Source organism: Heloderma suspectum, chromosome 1, assembly GCF_057233095.1.
Source record: "Heloderma suspectum isolate Gila_16-S chromosome 1, 16-S_ref, whole genome shotgun sequence".
Classification (NCBI taxonomy): Eukaryota; Metazoa; Chordata; class Lepidosauria; order Squamata; family Helodermatidae; genus Heloderma; species Heloderma suspectum.
The window spans coordinates 438,733,448-438,754,907 of NC_139458.1; the positions used below are offsets into that span (position 1 = coordinate 438,733,448).

Here is a 21,460-nt window from a genome sequence, read left to right on the forward strand (position 1 = left end):
GGAAGCTGCAATGGAAACACTGCAGAAGACGAGGAGGAGGAGAAATGGATCAAGAAAGGGAAAATATGGGGTGCAGCAACTTTGAGGTCCATTCAGTGGGATGTAGTGGGTGTTACTGGAAGGAGAAAGTACTCCTGCAGAAAGATTTTTGTAATGGACCTACGTACTGGAAAGCTGCAAGGAAGATGGGTGCACACACCTGTGTTGCACGCACACAAACATGCAGACACAAAAGCAGGGAGTTGCTTCTTTCAGTTTAGTCCTCTGGAGGACAGCAGAGCTGTGAGTGTCCCTTGTGAACAGAACACAGCACATCAAAAGCAGCTTTTGCTGAGCGATGGTCCAGACCTCGCAGCAAAAGTCGCGATTTGTGCCCATGCATGCCATTCATAATTGATGCCAGTTGCACACTTGTTATACTCAGGAACAGGTTCCTGACCCTCTGGAAGATGCAGGAACCCATCTACATCCGGGATTTCCATCATGGAGGGCACACCAGCGACGGGAGGAAGGAGATACCGCACCATGGAAATAGATGGGATTACGTGAATGGAGCGGGGCGGTGCTGGCCTTCATTCCCCCTCCCCGCACACACACATTATTGGACTGGGTGGGAATAATTGCAACATCCTTCCACCAGTCCACAGAGGTATAAATCAAGATGCACATGCTCAGCTGTAACAGCCACCTCCACTCACCCCCCCCCCATACAACACTCCTGCAAGGGGGCAAAAACTTCAAGTTTCACATTTTGTGGAGCTGCTGCAAAACAAAAGTTTAGAACTTTAACCAGCCCAAATGAGCGTCTGAGCATGAGACTCCCCTCCTGTGGAGGAGAGGCTACACAATTCCGACCCTCCCTGGAGGGGTCATCTCCACTTCCCCCCCCCCCCCGATCCACATAGGAACAAAGCTGAACCCACTCATCGCTCCCGCTGTAGAGGCTTGCGTGGCTCAGTTTCCCCAGATGGCCAACCCAGTGCTTGATGCATCTGCCTACATGCTGATTTCCATTGCACACACCTGAGAGGCATGCTCCCCCTCCCTTTCTCTTTATAGGTATATTATCTGTATAAATTCTAAGTCTGGTGGTTGCCACTGCTTTCCACCTGGGTTTTTGGTGCCACTCCACTCACTTCCTCCCGTTCTCTGTAGTTAAGAATAGTGTTTTTGTTTGTTTGTTTAAAAAAGGGCTCCTACTCTTTACACAGAGCTGCGGCGCTTCATAAGTCCTTGGAAGGCGGAGAGGCTGTGGAGTCCCGTGGAGACGGAGCTGATGGCGGAACGCTGGGCATTGCAGAAGCACCTGTTGGACGGAGTCTCCGGGTAGTGCCCAGGGGAGGAATGGCTCTGTTCCATGCAGGTGTCCGAGGTGGAAAGGTCTCTGGGGATGATCATAGGGATAGAGTACTGCAGCTTCTCCCGGCTCTTGTACCAGAGGCAGGAGCACATGGACTGGAAGTGGAGGACCTCAGCGTAGACATTTCGGAGCCCCCCTCTGCCGCCGGCACTCCCCCCGCCCCCCATGCCCCCAAGCGCAGCAGCAGTCGAAGCGGTGGTGTCTGTGGTGTGTATGCTGCTGGCCTGCCCGTTGCGGGTGAGCAACGCCCGGTGTTCCGCGTCCCGCTTCTCGTCCTCGGCATTCATGGTCATGAACCGTAGCACCACCAGGTTGAGGAAGGCCCCGATGACGGTCAGCCCAGTTAAGATGTAGATGAAGCTGAAGGCCACGTACTGGGGCTTGTTCTGGAGGGCCTGCTCCTTCTGGAGGGCCACGTAGTCCCCAAAGCCGATGGTGGTGAGGGTTATGAAGCAGTAGTAGTAGGCCTGGAAGAAGGTCCAGTTCTCATAGGAGGAGAATGCTGCCGCCCCGATGCAGAGGGTGCTGATGCAGGAGAAGAACCCGATGGTGACCATGTTGGCCATCGACACTTCTGGCCGTCTCATGCCAAGGCACTTTTTGATGCGGTGGAGGAGGTACCTCACAAAGGTGTTGATCCTCTCGCCCAGGCTCTGGAACATGACCAGGGTAAGTGGGATCCCCAGCAGGGCATAGAACATACAGAAGACTTTCCCGCCATCGGTACTAGGGGCGGCATGTCCATACCCTGTGGAACAAAGACACAAAGCACAGGCAACCTGGTCAATAGCCCTGCATAGATTATGGACACCATTTGCACAGGGAGGAAAGAGGAAGAGCCTCCCCTCCTCATCTTGGCTTGATGGGTGGTGGGTGCCACTTCCTCCTCATTCAAAATGGTGGCTGGAAAGAAGGGTCACAGCTGGCTGGGGTGGTGCCGCTCTGGCCTGCAAACTCAGTGGTGTGGCAATCTGTGCCAGGGTCCTCCTCTTCTGGTCCATGTGCTCCTGCTTCTGGTACAAGAGCCGGGAGAAGCTACAACACTCCCTCACCACGATGCCACCCATAAACCCCACTCCACACAGCCTGGGCACATACAGAGCCACAACACCACATTTGCAGGCTGGAGCTGCCTCCACCTCAAGCAAGGTGAGGAGATACATACACATGGATGGTGGCAAAGGACTGAGTAGGGAGGAAATCTCGGGGGACCCAGATGGGTTCATGGTAGGACCAACCATGCAGGGAAATGAGGATGAAACTGGGCACTGTAGGGATAATTGGGGTGGGAAGAGAGAAGGTAACATTGAGTCACCTGGAGAGAACAGCTGGAGAAGCTGAAAGGGGAGAACATCTGGGTGGATGAATGTGGTGTGGCTGTGCTACAGGTATGGTCTCCTTTTCCCTGTATCTGTACCCAACTTAACTTTCTTCCAGTAGGGTTTTTCTTCTTATCAGAGCATGGTTGATTTGGTGGCTGGGACATCCATGTGAGACTTGAAAGCCAAAGAGCCTTTACCTACTTTTGGCCAAAGAAGGTAAGGGTCAGATTTTCCAGGAAACTTCTATCCCAGACTATAGCTATCCAGAGTACAGCTTTTATTCGAGCTTCAAATTAGAAGCACCCTTATACTCAAAAAGAAGATATTGATGTTCTCAGTCAGCTCAGTCAGAACAATTACAATTCTAGATCAGAGTCAAAAGGCAACTGGGCTCCTGTACCTGTAATAGTTGTGCAGAAGATGGAAGTAGTAGTAGTAGTAGTAGTAGTATTCCAGAATATTTATAAACTGGTTACATCTAAATATTATCATGCAAGCTACATTTGCTGAAATTCCCTATACGATCCCTATACAATCCCTATACATCCCATCAGCAATGGACCCTCCCGGGCATGCTTAGAAGCCAGATCTTAAGCCCTACAAGCCAGCCAGCTCTCCCCACCATCAGTTGTCCCCTACTGTCAATGGTAAGTTTGGGAACGAGAGGGCTATTGGGAGGGGTTGACTGGTGTGGGCTCATTATGAGCCTAGCTTCAGCTTTAGTGGTTTTGTGGGCTTGGCTCTTAATGAGCTTTGGGGCTCAGGAAGAAACCCTTGAGTTCACCATTGTGTACCCTACTCCCCTTCTGAACTTTGGTGACATTTTTAGTAGAGCCCTCTGGGTCTAGTTGAATATAAGAACTAACAAATGCAGTTATGGTTCTTCACAATTGGCAAATATCTTGCATGGGAAGCCAAAAATATCCCTAGACACACAGTATAGTGCTCAGAAGATTTTCAAACATGCAGGGATATACATGGGAGGAGACAGTCCTTAAAGGTAGCTTGGTCCCAAACCTGCCATCATAACATTTAAAAGGTATTAACTGCTTTTCAGAGTTAATTCTAATCAACCTCTCAACAACCCTGAGAAGCAGTTTGCTCTTGTTTCCATTTTGCAGATGGAGAACCGAGTCTGAGAAAGATCTTGTCCAGGGCCACACCATGAGGCCACAGTAGAGGAGGGATTTGAACCCAGCACTTTCAAATCCAAGTCAAATACAACCACCCACAGGATGAAAGAGTTCTCGCAGTGATCTTATTTTAACTTACTCCCATTCCTTTGACCAATAAGAGCATCCAGCCCTTTTCTAGGTCAGTTACCTGTTCTTTGCAGAAGTCTGTTTACTTGCATAAGATCAAAGAGAGAAAATCTTCATTCTGTCTCAGAATGCAAAAAGATCGTTAGCATCTTTATCCAATGAAACTGACAGTCACAAACTTAAGACAGTAGAAAAAACATTTCCATTATTTCCATCTTGAATATGTACCAAGCAGTATACATATCTATGTAAACATTAGACTAAGAGTGATCAATCCTTTGGCAGGGTGTTCTGCAGTGAGGGTGCCGCTGTAGATAATGCCTGGATTCGTGGAGACCTTTGGCTTGATCCAGAGACCAAAGGCACCTGGAACAGGAGATCCAGCCAGCAGATCCCAGATAATAAGAAATTCATATGAGACACCTGGGCCATGACAAGCAAAGCAATGATCCAGAAAAAAACAACAGCAACAACAACCCTTCATCCCTTTGGAGTAGGGATGGGAGAAACTGTCTGTTTCGCTTTCTCCTGCGATGTGTTTTTAAAAATCTCAAATTCTTTGTCTCCTGAATGTGAAGAACTTTGCGAATGTTGTAAATTCTTATAAAAAGTAAACTGAAACTAAATTCGCACCCATCTGCACAAGCCCAATCCAATAGATTCTGCTATTCCCACGGAGAGGGCCGTGGAATGCCTGCCTGCCGTGTTGCTGTTAGAAACGAGCGGCCTGTCGGAACAAAGACGTGGCAGCCAACCCTCACGCAGCGGCAACGTGGTTGAATAGGCGGGGGCTCCAACCCAGGCTTTCAAGAGCACAGCGCTCACAGCCCTGCACCTGGAGGGACAAATCTGTAGGGATGGCAGAGAATTTCTCCCCGAATCTTCGGGAGGCCGAGCGCCGAGGCATTCGGCCCCCCGAAAGTGTTGGGGAAATTCTCTGCCGGCCCCCCACCCCCCCTGGATGGGACTTACCTTCAGCGAATGTCCCTCTCGGCGGCGGGTCCCGGCGGCAGTTTGGCGGCAGTTCGGTGGGGGCGGGGGCGGCGGCCGGTCTCCCGACAGGCTGCTGCCGCTGCCATTACAAAATAAAAAAGTAAAACAACAACAACAACAACAACACCCGTGATAGGCTACGTGACGATTTACGTAGCCTATCACGGCTAGATTTCCAAAGTCAGCCATGATAGGCTACGTAAATCGTCATGTAGCCTATCACGGCTGACTTTGGAAATCTAGCTGTGATAGGCTACGTTAATCGTTACATAGCCTGTCACGGGGTTTTTGTTTTTGTTTTACTTTTTCTTTCGTGGCTGGGGAGACGGGGTGCCTCCCCCCTCGGCCTGAATTTTGGCCGGGCGAGGCGGGACACCTCCCCCCCCCTCGCCTGAACTTTGGGGGAAGAAGCGAAGCGCCTCCCCCCCACCGCGAATCACCCCTGCGAAAAGGTAAGTGACTTTCGTACATCCCTACAAATCTGTCAGTTTCAGTTTCTCCCACATTCACTTTTTTAAAACTTCAAGATCTTTTTCTCTAGAATATGGAGAACTTTGCGAATTTTAGCTAATTCAAAACCAAACTGAAATTAAATTCTCACCCATCGCTACTTTGGAGCCCCATTGCATTGTTTTTGCTGGATAACCCTTGCTATCAACTCTCACTGAGTTCATGGTAGGGTTGTCAACCAACCAGTATTTTCCTGGACCAACCAATAGAACTGTGTTCTGTTCGTCAGTTGAAAATACCAATAAAACTTGAGACCGTTCCTGGCTTTGCCCAGGATCAAAGAAGCAAAGGCATCATCAACACAGGAACAAGAGAAGAGAGGACCTCTTAGGGTGGACACAAAATATACTATTTAATGAGTCCAGAGCATACAGAAAATGTGCTGACCTGAATAAGTTGCCTCTTTTGCACACCTAAGACACTTCCTTTTTTCTCATCCCACCCATGATCAACCAGATTCTGCCAGGCTCCTGCCACCACCGCCCCATGACTGCAAAGTCCACCTTGGCCCTGATCCTGACCCACCACATCTGCACCTAGCCTATCTCTAGCCATCATCCCCAACTGGCAACCTTTGTGCAGTAAATATGCTTTCGGATTGTTGGTTCCTCAGGCTCCTGCTTGAAACGTAGACCCCATTCTAACACATGTATACATGGAAGAAAGGGCTTGAGCCTCCATTCCAGGCAAGTTTGCGTCACACTTCAGCCTACAATGCCCTCTGCCCTCTACCAGAGATCTGTTCAGGACTCTATACGTTGTGTGCTTCTGGGACAGCACCATACAAGATGGCATCTGGTACAAAATACTGTTTTCCTTAATTGAGGACACACACATTTCCGAGCCTTTTGTCCAGGGCTGGTATTGAGGGTAGGCATGGTTGGGCACCTGCTGGGGGCCCACCCCCCAGCAGGGGCACACTGATAAGACCCCCCTGGGCCCGCTCCTGCTCCTCACCCCAGCAACCTGCTTGTTCCCCTGCCGCCTCTCGCCCTGGCCCAGACGGCGGTGGTGGCGAGGAGGAGGAGTAAGCGCAGCTGGCGGCAATGGCAGCGAGGAGGCTGGCCCATGCCCGGGAGGGTGCCTGGGCAAGGGCCCTCCGGAGCCTGGAGGCGGCACTTTGGGCACGGGACTCGAGGGAGCCGGCCCTTTCTGAGTCACCCCTAGTGAGGCTAGATTAGGGGGCCACTAACGTCCTGCCTTGAAAGACGAACTGCATCATCAAAAACAAGGACAAAAGAGGGCATCCACCGGCATGACGCTCGCATATGCAAATTATATGTAGAGAGGCAAATTTGGAAATCATCATCATCATCATCTAAACAGAAACACAACGCACCTCGCCGTTGTGGAGAAGCCTGACGGGGTGAGCTGTGTGCCTGCTCAGGCTGCTGCCTGGGCGCTGACTCTGGGTGGGCCCCTTCAAGGGCCCTGCTCCGCTCTCCCCAGTGGGGTTCTGGGAGTTCCAACCAGACTCGGACCGCCCAGCCCGTCCAACAGGGGGCATCTCCAGAGAACTGTCCTCTGCCAGTTCTGCAAAACAGAAGGCCGTCCTGCGTGAAGTGACCACCGTAGTCGTCTTGGAGGAAAAACGGATCAGGATTCCCAGGGGCCAGGCACTGGGATGCCTGCGCCCTGTGAAGCTTGGTTTCCCATCTGTCCATTTCTGCCTGGACAGTTCAAAAAGTGAAGCTCTATGTCCAGCACCCAGAGCACCATTGATCCAGACGCACAAGGTCTGAGAACAGGTGGGGAAGGGACATGGGTTAGGGGAGCATTTCCCCTATTTCTTCCCCGCCCCTGCACCTCCGAGATCACTTGCTTCACGCAGGACTCAGACTGTGCTGCTCGGGAGCCTCACTCTGGGCTCCCAGGGGGAGAGAGGGACCCTGTCTGCCTAAGGCTTTGGCAACAACGGGGGGGGGGGGCGACATTGCCCCGACCACATCCACTCCCTTCCCTAGCCACACCTGTCTCTCCCCCAAGGCCAGCTGCTGGTGAAGAAGCCTTGCTGGATAGTCCAGCTGCCATTATCCACAGATATGCTGTCTCTGCCCTTGGAGGTTCTTGCACTCAGAGGTAACCAAATAGGAGACCTAAGAAGCTGCCTTATTCCAAGTTGACCATTAGTCCATCGCGCCCAGTATTGTCTACACTGAGTGGCAGCAGTGACTCTCCAGGGATTCTGACAAGGGAGTTCCCTGCCTGGAGATGCTGAGGACTGAGCCTGGAGAACCTTCTTCATGCAAAGCTTGTGCTCTGCCACCAAACTATGGCCCTTCCCCTAAAAATGAAGTAAGATCCCAGTCCTCGTGGTTCTGAATAAAGACATGATTTGAACTGGAACACAGGAAGCTGCTGTACACAACGTCAGATCGTTTAGGTCCTTCCATTCAAGTTTTGTCTATACCAGCTTTCCCCAACCTGCTGCCCTCCAGTTCTTTTGGCCCACAACTCCCAGAATCCCCCAGCCAGCCGGTCTGTCTGCAGGCCACTGGGGTACTCTACACTGACTGGCAGCAATGGCTCCCCCAGCTTTCCGGCAAGATCCTTTCCTGGCCCTACCTGGGGATGATGGGACTTGAACCTGGGATCTTCTGCACGCAAAGCAGGTGCTCCACCAGTGAGTTATGGCCCCTCCCCTGACTTCAGAGAGAGCTAGGTAGGTTCAACTGAACTGAACGGGGCTTTCTTCTGAGAGGACATGCATAGGATAGCACCTTCAATCACCTAGCACCACTTAGCAGTGATGAAAGTGGAACAAAAGTAATTCGGGGAAGCTGCTGCATTCAGAGTTTGTTCCTGTGAAAGAACAGAAGAGAAAACCCTGTGATCTCTCCTGATGGCCCTAACTAAAACAAATTACAGGAAGATAAATGGAAGATGCTTCTGCTTGAAAAATGTGGCACTGATTCTGCACACAATTTTTACAAGGTTGTGCAGTATGTAACATCAGTGCCTGTTAGTCATGGCCGACTATATGGAGCATGACTTTTCAGAGCAATATTTCAACAAAAGAACAAATTAATCTTCGTGTCAATGCAGTGAAAAGCAGTGAAAAGCAGAGCCTCAGTGCAAATTAAATTTTGTTATGTCTTGTGGTGACTTCTCTGCCTTCCAAAGCCAGACCCAGAGTTACTTAAGGCAGCTTCATCAAACATCAAATTATAATTAATTCAAATCTTCTTTCCTTTTTCTTTTTTACAGAATGGAGTCTGTGAAATCATGGAAGTTGGTGCCTATTTATGTAATCAATCAGTGGGTATTAAAAACTGGAGTCATGATTCACATTTCCCATCTCCTTGTAGAACCACCACCCCTCCACCGTGGAGGGTAGGGACCTGGGAGCAAAGCGGGGGCCGAGGGCAGAAGGCCACAACGAAGAAGGAGTCTTCCCGGAGCAGGAAACGGCCCCTCCTCAGTCCCACCTCTGCCCCTCACTCCAGGGCAAGTGCTCACACAGCTCCCCCCGGCATGGTGTGTGCGAGGCTGGAGGGAGGAAAGAGAGAATCCGTACTGTGCCCATTTCTTAAAGACTGGCTGATCATGTCCAGGACAACCGGAGCCAAGGGGGTTTCTTGATCCCCCTCTGTATGCAAAATAAGCCAGAGCATGTAATGTCAAGAAATGATTGATAAAGGAGGCAGAATCCAGGTTTTCTTGGCAGAGAATCTTGATATACTTGCATAAAGCACGGGGCTGGAGCTCAGGCCCAGGGGACAAATCCAGGCTCCTGAGATCCCAGTCTGGCCTTCTGAGGTTGCCCTTCCCCCAGTGGAGGCAGGTGGCTCCAATGTCAGTGGGGCGGTGAATCTGCTCTGGGTTTCAGTCAGAGCCAGTCAGAACTCTAAAGGAGCCACCCAAGGTGTGGAGCTGTTCTGACTGGTTCTGACTGAGACTTGGAGCGGATTCACCGCCCCACTGATGCCAGAGCCACCAGCCTCCACTGCCTTACCCACATCACCAAGTGGCCCCTGCTTTCCCTCCCTACTGCCCAACCATTTGGTGGTTTCCTAGCATTTGTGACATCTCCACCATCACCACCACCCCGCATTCTAAAAGGCTGAGATACCTTTCTGGTGGCTTTGTTACTGGCAGGAAAAGCCTCAAGCTCAAACAGGCTGGTGTTGGCAGGGGGGGGGGGGTGGCCCTGCCCCCTTTGCCTTCGGCACCATCCACCACTGGAATGCGGCCCCCAAGAGCTTCTCTGAAATGGAATCCAGCTCTCTGCACACCTGATGTGCAAAGCCCTGGGTTGGGAATCTGCTCAGCCCTGATCAGGTGTCATATCTGTGGCTATGGAACAGGGGAATGGGATTGTGGCCAGAGACCCTTCCCTCAATCCCCACACTTTCATCCATGTGGCAAAGGTAAGCAACGTGGTGCCCATGGGTACCACTGTGCCCCTAGACACATTCCTTGATGCCCGCCAAGTTGCCCTGCCCCTCCCACTTAAAAAAAGCAACGCGCTTTCTTACCAGCAGCTGGGATCATTTTGAAATACAGTTCTGTTGGTACTGAAAAATGTGGGTTGAAAGGTGTTGTTTAGTGCGTCGGCTTAGATCCTGTCTCTGCCTTGTACTCAGTCTTTGGGGTGGGTTACTCTTCCTTGCTGATGATGCTAGGGAAAGTGGAAGGCAAAAGGAAGAGGGGCCGACCAAGGGCAAGGTGGATGGATGATATTCTGGAGGTGACGGACTCGACCTTGGGGGAGCTGGGGGTGGCGACGGCCGACAGGAAGCTCTGGCGTGGGCTGGTCCATGAAGTCACGAAGAATCAGAAGCGACTGAACAAATAAACAACAACAACTCTTCCTTTGCCAGGCCTCCCATGGCACTGGCAGCCATTTTGTGGTGGTGCCCAGGACAGTTTCTCAAATTGCCAAATGTGCGTACAGCCCAAAAAGGTGGCCTTCCCCTCGTATACACGACCTGCTCAGAGCTTTCGATGAACACATGGAGGTCAGCAGATGAGACAGGGTGTGCAATCCTATTCCCCACCTTCATATCCAAAGATATGTTGCCCAAAAAGGACACTGACAGCCTGACAGTGTTCTGAGCTCCGCTTGAAGATAAGGCCAACAGACCTAAGCCTGTTATTATACTTCAGTCAAATCACAATCCTGAAGATATGCTGTGGCAACCCCTCACCCCATAAAAGGAAGACCCATAATACTGCCTTATTTCAAGGCTAGAAAAAAATGACATCTTCCTTCCTTCCTGCGGTGTTACTCTATCAGAGAGTTCAAGTATACCTTCAAGTTCTTGACACTTGTTTTGAAAGACCTACGTTGAAAGTGTTGATTTGAACCCTTAAAGGCGTAAACAGCTTATGACCTGGCGTTCTTAGGGACCCCCTGTCTCGCTACAAACCTGTGCAGGCACAAAGATCTGCAGGAGAGGCCCCCTGAGAACCACGACCAGCAGAGGCCCCTTTCTTGGGCATGCATGAGAGGGCTTTCTCCTGTGCCACTCCCACTCTGTGCAATATGGTCCCTCAAGAACTACACTTGCCCCCGCACACTCTTGGCCTTCAGCAAGGGTGTGAAGACACATCTTTTCACTTTTGCCTTTTATGTTATGTAGCTTTGTGAATGTCCTAATGTTTTGCTGTTTTTAACATCCACATTTTTATTGTTTTAAGATTTTATTGTTTTCAATTGCTGTGTACCACCGCAATGGCTTTAAAAGCAAATAAGGTGGTATATAAATATTAATACTAAATAATTAATCATATTCACAAAGAAGGTTCATTAACTCAGCATGTTAATCATGCTAAAATAGTCAATGTGTGCAAATCTAAGCTCTTAAGGAGAATTCCTATGTAGGTTTAGACAGAAGAAAAGTCTGCATTGCTGGGAGTTGCAGGACATTTTTTCTGTCTACATGCCTAGGATTGCACCCTTAGGAACATAGGAAGCTGCATTATCCCAACTCAGACTATATGTCTATCCAGCACAATATTTCCACTCTGGCAGGCAACAGCAGCTCTTCAGGGTCTGCTGTGCAACTGAGCTATGGTCTTTCTTAGAATCATAGAAGGACCCGGCCGTTCTCCTGGGTTTTTTGGACCACTGTATCCAACCCCAGTCCACTCCAATCAACTGCCCGGCACGATTCTACAAGGTTTGACCCTTGCAACATCCTTAGAAAGGGTATCTTATTCTTAAAGCATCCTGACAAATGCCAGCAGAATGACATCCATTCACGTTCAGTCGGGGAGAATTTGCTTGCCTATTTCCACCTCGCCCAGCATTGGCACTGCAAGACAAGACCTGCTTTTCTGGGGCCAGATTTTGTGCCTAGAATTATGTGTTTTGGTAAGGGGCATAAGACTGCATTCTGGCTTTACTATACATGAGTAAGAAGATCAGCAGAGGGTTGGCCTGATCATGAGGTGAGGTTAAAGTCCTGGTGCTCCAAGTGGGGCAGACATATTTGGGGCAAACTCTTGGACAAGGTGGCACTGCCCTCATCAAATCACTTAAGAATCCTGCATGCAACGCACACCAACTTGGCAGCGTCCCAACAGCACCACCGCCAAGGAACAGGGTGGATGACATTCCCTGTCATGATGCAGGGAACCAATGTGTGGCATGACTGGTACATGGAGGGGCGGAGTTCTAGGCAGTGACGTAAAGCCAGGGTATTGGCCATTTTGAGTTGACAGAGTTGCCCAGCGTCAGGCAATTTGTTCCAGCTTCATATCAGAAATCTGGCTGACAAACAAGAGGGGATGCTTAAAAGTCTCATGATGAGTGCTGCCCAGAGCAGATGTATGCAAACGAGCAAGAATTAGTCATGTGGCTCCTCTTGGCTGCCATCTTGGCTGGTCCCCAAAAAACCCAATAGCGCCAATTCCCACTAAGGGCCTCCAAAGGAGCTTGCTAAGCGCCCCCAGGGCCATCCGACCGGTCTCTGCTGACCCTCTGGCAGCTTCCTGGGCAGATGATTAGAAATTTGCTTGTAGGCTGAGCTCAGCGGCGATGAAAGTGAAAATCAGGCAGTAAAATCAGCTTTAAAGTTGCCCTGCAGTTGGAAGGCATAATTACAGATGGTTTTAAACCCTGAGAGGATAATATGACCTCAGAGAAGGGGTGGGGAGAGAGAGCAGTGTGTGCGTGTGCGTGCGCGTGCGCGCGTGGTGGGAGCATCTGCAAAGCAAGAGGGTAGCAAGCTGATGAGCTGATAGAAAAAGCAGTTCCCTGCGGGTTGCAGAGTAATAGAGGACAACACAACAGTACCTCAAGAGAGAGACTCGATGGTCCACACACTGGATTCATCTGAATTCAACAGCCCTGGAAGGACATTTCTCTACCGGCTATCTCCCGAAATCACAGCAACCCATCCTCATTCATTTATTCTTGTTAATACTAAACACACAGAGAGAGACACGTGCACACACAGAAATGCGCGCGCGCACACACAGACCTTTTACAAATAGCGCTGTTTCCCCGTGCAGAATGTGTCAAGGGGAAAATTACTTGCACTGCAACATTACCAGTAAACACATGAAGCTTCCTTTCTGGTCCCACCTGGTCCCATCTCCTTTCCTCTGGCTGGTAGGGCCTCTCTGGGGTGTCAAGCAGAGAAGGGTCGTTCTAGAGCTGGACTGAATTATTCACCTTTTTCCTTTCCGGCCCTGGGGGGTGGACTTGGAAGCTGCAAAAAGGGCAAGCAAAGACTTGCCGCATGGTTGGAGAGTGGGGGCCCAATTCCAGTAATTCCCCGTTGAGCCAATGCTTCACGTGCTGGAGGAGCAGCAGCGAGTCTTGGGCAATGCCCAGTGGGAATGGCGCCTGTGCCGTTCCCTTTGGGGCATTGTAGGGGCAAAGAGACGCACGGCCCCACAGAGCTGGGCAGGAATCTTTGGCCAGGCACTGGAACTTTCTCAGCCCAGTCCCCCGAGTCCCTTTTTTGTGGAGGTGTCAGGGGCTGTGGTGGGGGCCTTCTGCAGGCAGGGCACGTGCTTTGCCCCCAAGCTGCGGCTCCTCTCCACGGGCCATCTGGCTATTGCTTAAGCCATTGGCCCCGACACATAGAGTAAGCCGAACAGAATGATGACGCTGGTAACAATAATACCAAATCAGCGTACACAATGCTTTACAGAGTAACATCGGGAGGAAATGGGTAGGCCTCCGTCCTTGGGAGCTTACAAACTAAACTGGCCAGGTGGGGAAGACAAGAACATGAAAGGGAAGGCAAAAAACAGATGTTGATGCAATGGAGGCTGGTGGCTCTGAGGCCAGTGGGGCAGCGCATCTGCTCCGGGTTTCAGTCAGAACCAGTCAGAACTCTAAAGGAGCTGTCCAAGGTGCAGATCAATGTGACCAAATGTCTGAACACACTGTCCCCCTTCCGCTTCCCTCCCATGTGGGATAAGGAGGACTGAGGGTGGTGCAGTCCGAGGCCCCACTCGGCAAAAGGAGGCAGCACCACCCTCCCCGCCACCCCCACCCTACACCGCAGGACTGGCTTACCACATTTGGAGATAAAGAAACCAATGCACATTATCTATCCATCTCAAGAGTCTCCCCCCCGCCCCCGCACCACCGCTCTAAGACCATTAAGTCCAGAGTCTAAAATGACCTTAGTGTGCCACTATTTTGGGGGCGGGGGGGATCTGCAGGGGCAGGAAGAACTGACACTTCTCCACTACAGATGCCCCAACCCTCTGAGGCATGCATGGCTTGAGAACAGGCATCTGCGGAGATAACAGGGGTCTCTGCCTTGCAGCACGAAGCCAACGGGTCCTGGCAGAAGTGGGTGAAGAGCGCGGCTGTGTGGCGTTCTGCATCACCACTATGGCTCGTGTTTCTTCCTTACATTCTGAGTAGCTGACCTGGGGGTCCTGCCTCCCGTTCCAGCACCAAAGAGGCTGCGGCCTGCTCAGCCTCAGCTCTGGGAACAGACGCACAGCCCCCCGGCAGTTTGGGGCACATGGCAGGGAGTGGCTGAAAGCCCCATTGCCAATGCAGGATTCGTGCCTGCAGCTGGATTTCAATTAATCTCCATCCAGCGTGGCATGAACCACACGCCAAATTACCCTAAAGGGGCTTATTCCTGATATTTGCCCAGGATTATTTGCATCTCATGGCATCTAACGGCTCTGCAACAGGTCTGAGGGATGTCGTCATGCCCAGGAAGGGGGAGTGGTGGAGTGGCCGTGTGGACAGAGGTACTGCTACCATTTTGCCATGTGGACAGGGGTTCCGACTGCCATGAGTGGTCTTCTCTGCCTGCAGCACATGGCTTGGTGTGCTCTTCTCTGGAGCTGTTCTGCTCTTCATTCGACTTTCTGCAACGCACCCGTGTTGCACAGCACTGTAGATCACATGGCCACAGGAATTGCTGTGCTAGATCAGACCAAAACCTACCCTAGTCTGGAATTCTGCTTCCAATGACAGCCAGCCAGATCCCCCCGGAAGGCTCACAACTGGGGTACAATGGCCTGTAGTCTGCCCCACAGCATCTGCTATTCAGATAGACTGTCTTTGGACCTGGAGGTTCCATTTATTTAACATGGCAAATAGCTGTCCATGGAACTCCCTTCCACAAATGTCTCCAGTTAGAATTAAATCCATCTAAACTAGCCACCAGTCTCATATCTTGAGGCAGTGACTTCCATAAGTGTTTGTAGAAAACATAATAAATATAACAAAATATAAGAAATCAATGCATACATTAAATTGTGGACTTCCCTTTTCAAGTCCCAGACATACTGCCAATTTCCCCCCTCTCTCCTCTTATTAAGAGACGGGGGTAGGGGCATTTTCTCTCTATCACAGAAGCCGGGTAGGTGGCTGGACTTCCTAATTCCACTAAGTCCGGGAATTCTGCGAATAAGATTTGCAAGATGATGTGCCAGTTGTGCATCTCATGTGTAATAGTGACGTGCATTGGGATATCATTCTGAAAGATGGCTGTGATCTGAACGGGAATCACGGTTCACAATTCAGGCTATTGAGAATAGTAGTAGTAGTAGTAGTAATATGCATGGGGTCCACAACAATTATCCAATTATTGAGGAAAGCGAAACCTCACATCTGCTGTTGCGGAGGAGTCTCCTAACAAAAAATACAGAGGTGCTCGAACATGCTATACGGTTTAGTTCAAGGTCGGTACAGTTAGGCAGCAATGAGAATGGAAGCTGGCTGTGCGAATCCTCTGGGCGTGCTGGACAGGCGCCTCAGGCAGGCACTGGACGCAGATTCTGCTTTCCAAGACTCAGCTTCCATTTACACACCCACAACTGCAGACTCCCAGCCCGTGGGACAGGAGTGTCAGAGCACGGGCTCACGGGCCCCCTCCACTTCCCCCCAGCCGCCTAGCGTTTGGTTGTTTCCTGGCTTTTGCACAGGCTGAAATCCCCCTCACAAGGCCTAGTTGCTGGCAGGAAGATCTTCACGCTAAAATATGTGGCTATTGGGGGGTTGGCTCCACCCCTTTTGCCTTTAGCCCTGCCCACCACTGGAGTGTGCCCCCCCCCCGAGCTTCTCCACAACTGAGTTCGCCGCGGGGGCTGAAAGACATCCTCCAGCCCTGCCTTAAGACTTCAAGGACACCGTGCTGAAGCCAGAGGGGAGGCTGGCTGAGATTTCTGCTCAGTGGAGGTGGGATTCGGCACCCTCTGTGGCTCATAGAATCATAGAATGATAGAATAGTAGGGTTGGAAGGGGCCTACAAGGCCATCGAGTCCAGCCCCCTGCTCAATGCAGGAATCCAAGTCAGAGCATCAAGGAGGCTCCTTGGCTCTCAGGACCGTCTTAATGACTAGCCAAACAAAAATAGCAAAACTGCATGAGAAGCGATGCGAACAACACAAATCTGCACAAGCTACATCATTTGTGCAGATCACGGACTTTTCTTGGCACGGGTGTGGATTGGTCTTGAGGGAGAAGTCCTGGTCTCAAATTTCAATTGCCTGGACAGCCCTGAACCGAAGCTCTGATTTCCCCTCCGAAGCTGAGAAGCCACTAAGCAGGAGAGTCAACCGAAGAACAACAGGCTCGTCGTCCTTAACCGCAACACACTAGCAATGCAAGCAGTGACTTTCTTCTAGGGGCAGTTTTGAACTGCGTACAACGGAAAGTGTTTCTGGGCATGTCCAAAGAAGAAGCGGCCTGGCTTCCAGGCAGCTCCCTCTTTTTCTAAAAAGGAAGCCCTGCTTGCATAAGGCTCGGCCCGGCCCCCCAGCGGCTCCAGGCCGAGTTCTTTTGCTGTCCTCTCTTGAACCACACAGGGGCAGCACAGAGGCAGGTGGTTTAGGGTGGGGGGGGAGGAGGAGGAGGAGGAGGAGGTCTCCCGCCTGATTGTGTCTCCTTGGGGAGGGATAATCGGCCAGCATGGCTCTGGGCAAATGTGGAGACCTCTCCCCAGCCCCACAGCCCCCCATCCAGGAGAAGTGGGCAGGATGGCAGAGGAAGGGGAAGGGTTGAGGTGCCCCCCAGGCCTGCAGCCTGCCTGTCCTCATTGATCCCCTGCCCCCAGGGAGTCCCATCCAGTTTGCCCAAGTGCAGCGAGCAGAGATGCCTCATCTCACCCAGCCAAGAATGTGCAGGCAGAGAAAGAGAGGCTATAAAAAGAACAGGAGCCTGGATCATGAGTAGCTTGGCTCATCTTCTCGGTCTGACTGACTCAGCAGCAGTGCCCCCCGCCCCACACACACACCATTGCAACAGTTCCAACCTAAAGCTACCGTCGCTCCTACATGTTCCTGAAATGAACATCCACATTTGTTCCTTCCAGCTCAGGCAAAGCATCCCAAGAATTTCAAGCAAAGGACTTTTAGCTCTGGAACCGATTTCATTGCCGGGAGATGCAGCTCAGAAGATTGAGAACTGAGAAGCAATAATAAAAGAGTACCTTTAAGCATGTACAGAGTGTCATCACCTTATTCCCAAGCAAGCATAACTAGCCCCAGCCCCACAGGTGGATTTAGTTTTTTTAAGGAATTTTAGAAATTAAGACCAGAAAAGCTGTGCTGGATGAGACCAAAGGCCTTGCTAGTCCAGCGTTCTGTTCCCACAGTGGCCAACCAGCTGCCCCCAGAGGGACAGGAACACAATAGCATCCTCCCACTCATGTTCCCCAGTGGCGGGTATACAAAGACATCCCGCCTAGAATACCAGACACAGCCATCATGAGTAGTAGGCACCGATAGCCATCTCCTTCTCCAGGAATTTGTCTCATCCCCTTTTAAAGCCATCCAGGTTGGTGGCCCTCACTGCATCTTGTGTACAACTGACACACTGCACACAGCATCAGCACATTGCAGACGCTAAATGTTAGGAAAGTCACATTCAATGAATGCTAGCAAGACCAGGCCTCTTTTCTCTGAAAGCCCCCATGCCCGCTGGATGGTGCTACAGAAATCAAAAGAAAGAATGAAGCCGTGTTCTTGCACTCTGTTTTCAGAAGAGGGGAGGGGATCACAGCCCCAGCATGGCATCTCAGATGCTGTGTCAGGAATAACCTTTTTAAATCATACACATCCCCTCTTTTCCCCAGAGTTCCCAGTACCACATAAATCAGGTTGTCCTTCATATTGGGGAGGAAGGATCTCAGCGCAGGGGTCGTGCACCTGTGGAACTGCATGCAGGAAATCTCAGGTTTGTGCAGAATGACACAAGCTTTGTATTGAACATCCCCCACTGGGTGCCCTCCAGATGTGTTGGTCCCATCATCCCCAGCCAGCAGTGGAGTTCTCCAATCAAAAAATGCATACAAAAATGTGTATATTAGGGGAAAGGGGACACAAAGAAGCATATATTTGTGAGAATAACATTAAAAACTGCATTCCATTGGGGAAAATTTCTTGCAAAACGTGCATGTTAGGCAAAACTGCATAGAAACATGTAAACAATTTCTTGTATGAGCTTTTTGTTACAAAAACATCTCAAACGTTTGGGACAAACCGAACTTAAAGGTGGAAAACTGAGAAACTGAGAGAAACTAACATTTACAGATTTATCCATCCCTAATCTGAACTCCCATAGTATCATACACCGCTTTGAGATTATTTTATGCTGAACAGCAGACAATAAAATGTATAATTAACTAACTAAGGGTACAATCCTATGCATGTTTGGACAGAAAACAAATCTTACAACTCCCAGCATTCCTCAGCCAGTATGGCTGGCTAGGGAATGCTGGCAGTTGTAGGACTTTGTGCCTTTGATCAGTAAATAAGGAAATTTGATGTAATCCCATTTTCTTTTCACAACACCCCTGCAAGGCCGATTAGGCTCAGAGATAGTTTTGGCATTTGCACATAACAATAAACCAGAGTGGCTGACCTATCCTACTTTCATTTCATTTATTTCATTTCATGTCTATACCGCCCAATAGCCAAAGCTCTTGGCAGTTCAACAAGATTACAATCCAAAATTACAATGTAATAAAAACGTAATATAAAATCTTTGACATACTCGCTCAACTTGCTCAAGTCCACTGAGAAAGCTCTGTGGCCACCCAGTGATTCTGAGCCCAGCTTCTGACAGCAGAACTCCACCACTTTAGCCCACACCCTGCAATCCCTGTCGCTTCATCTTTCACAGACTTCATTCTTCATCTTTCACAGACTTCATCTTTCACAGACTTCATTGCTGAAAATTAGAGGTGACCATTGCAAACCAGAATAAAAAATAAAAACAAAACCAGATCCTTGGTTTCAACAAAAAAGGATTAAAACAGCACCAAAATGTATGGGAAATAAACATGCGAGGAGTATATTTAAAAAAAGCAATATTCCCCTTACAAGTTTAAAACACTCACTGGCCGGGAATGATAGGAGCTGCAGTCCAGCACTTCTTCAAGCCCTTGAAAGGTTGTCACAGGGAGGAAGGCCAGGATCTCTTCTTGATCATCCCAGAGTGCAGGACACGGAATAATGGGCTCAAGTGACAGGAAGCCAGATTCCGGCTGAACATCAGGAACAACATCCTGGCTGTTAGAGCAATACGACAACGGAACCCATTCCCCAGGGAGGCGGTGGGCTCTCCCACACTGGAGGCCTTCAAGACGAGGCTGGAAGGCCATCTGCCAGGGATGCTTTGACTTGGATTCCTGCATTGAGCAGGGGGTTGGACTCGATGGCCTCTTAGGCCCCTTCCAGCCCTACCATTCTATGATCCTGTGACATCAGGGTAGCAAGGGCAGAGGCGGTGCAGTATGTCTGCCAGGAGCAACTGGGGCAATCGCATGGAAGGGCTTCTTCACACAGCGCAGGGTGAAACTATGGAATTCGCTACCACAGGATGGAGTGATGGGCACCACTTTGGATGGCTTCAAAAAGGGACTGGACCAAAGCCTGGAGGAGGAAGCTATCGATGGCTACTAGTCCTGATGGCCATGTGCTGCCTCCAGTACCAGAGGCAGTGAGCCTGTGTACACCAGTTGCTGGGGAACATGGAAGGGAGGGTGCTGTTGTGCTCATGCCCGGCATGTGGGTTTCCTGCTGGCCACTGTGTGAGCAAAATGCTGGACTAGATGGACCCTTTCTCTGATCCAGCAAGGCTCTTCTTATGTTCTTATGGAGGATGAGGCTAGAAGTAATGAGTCATCTTCTCTACTTCCCCTGTTTGATCACCTGGAATACTGGTAAACCTCCTTTCGGAGGAGGGGGGGAGTGTGCCTCACACCCACACTGACGCTATGAAATGGCCATGTTTCTAGAGACTCAAGTTTAGTGTTGCAGTGGTTGTTTCCAGCACTGTACACCACACTGGCCAAGGGTATTGAACCTCCAGGCTGTGGGCCAAATCTGGCCCACCTGGGGTCCCAATCCAGCCCTCTGGGGTTCCCCAGAAGGCCACACCCCCTTGCCCTGACCACCACCCCTGACCATGGGGTGGTTTCCCGGCTTTTGTGCAGCATTTTCCCTGTTTTAAAGGGTTGAGATGCCTCTCTTAAGGCTGAGTTCGTGGCAGTGAGAGCTGTAAGCTACAATAGGCTGGTAGTTGCTGTATGTTTGGCCCCACTTCTTTTGCCTTCATCCCCCTCCTCCCTTCCCACTTTTGCCTTCAGAGAAGTCATTCAGAGCTTTGGAGTCGATACACTGATCCCACAATACAATACCTCAAAACCAACCCGACCAGAACAAAGACCCCCTTTACTCAACATACAAAAACAAAGTGAATACAAAAGTTATACACACACACACACATACTCACACACCTATCAGTACACAGGTGAAAATGCACAATAGAGAACTCCTATTTCAGTCTCCAGTCACAACTACAGAGTACCAGTAAAATTCCAGTACTCTGTCTGCTCTCTTGCTCTTTGCCACACAACTCCAAGGAAGCAGTCAACAGCCTTGAACATTGTCCAAGGTCAATAGTGGGCTGGATGAGGGTGAAGAAGCTGAGATTAAATCCAGAAAAGACCAAGGTATTGTTGGTCAGCCTAACCCTGAGACTGGGATTCAACCTTTTCTGGATGGGGTCTCATCCCCCCTGAAAGACTGGGAGAGCTACTGGTTCCAATATTGTCCCTGGATCTTCAGGTGGTGGTAGCAGTGGCCATTCCTGAGTCAGTCTGATCTGGCAACAGTTGCCGGTGCCTTTGCTATATCATGGTTAGACTATTGCAATATGCTCTACATGGGGCTACCCTTGAAGAGCGTCAGAAGCTTCAAGAGAGGCAAAATGCAGCAGCTAGGCTGCTAACCAGTTCACGGTACCAGAACCACATTACACCTGTCCTGAAAGACCTACACTGGTTGCCTCAATTAGGGATGCACAAACCCACACCTGTCTGGGTTCTCCAGACACCCACCCACCCCCTGCCCCTGCTCGCTTGTCCCCGGACCACGCTTGAGCCCTGTGGTCACCAGTTTTTGAAAAATAAAATGCCGAACACAAAGTGCGCATATTTGTGTAGGGGCGAAAATGCGCACTTTTACGAATGCGCACATTTGTGTATGTGTGGAAATGCTCATTTTTGCAAAAATGTGCATTTTAATGCATCCGCAAATATGTACATTGGCAAATATGTGCATTTTCACACATA

At 50.3% G+C, this 21,460-nt stretch overlaps 1 protein-coding gene across 1 annotated transcript in view; it reads right to left on the reverse strand.

Annotated features, from left to right (window-relative positions):
* Positions 1–755: 755 nt before the first annotated feature.
* Positions 756–21,460, reverse strand: part of KCNK3 (potassium two pore domain channel subfamily K member 3) — a 94,150-nt gene continuing 73,445 nt past the window's right edge. Inside the window, exon 2 of the mRNA XM_084832342.1 lies at positions 756–2,108. Coding sequence (XP_084688468.1) covers positions 1,204–2,108 — 905 coding nt within the window. The 3' untranslated portion in view covers positions 756–1,203. The remainder of the gene's footprint in view (positions 2,109–21,460) is intronic.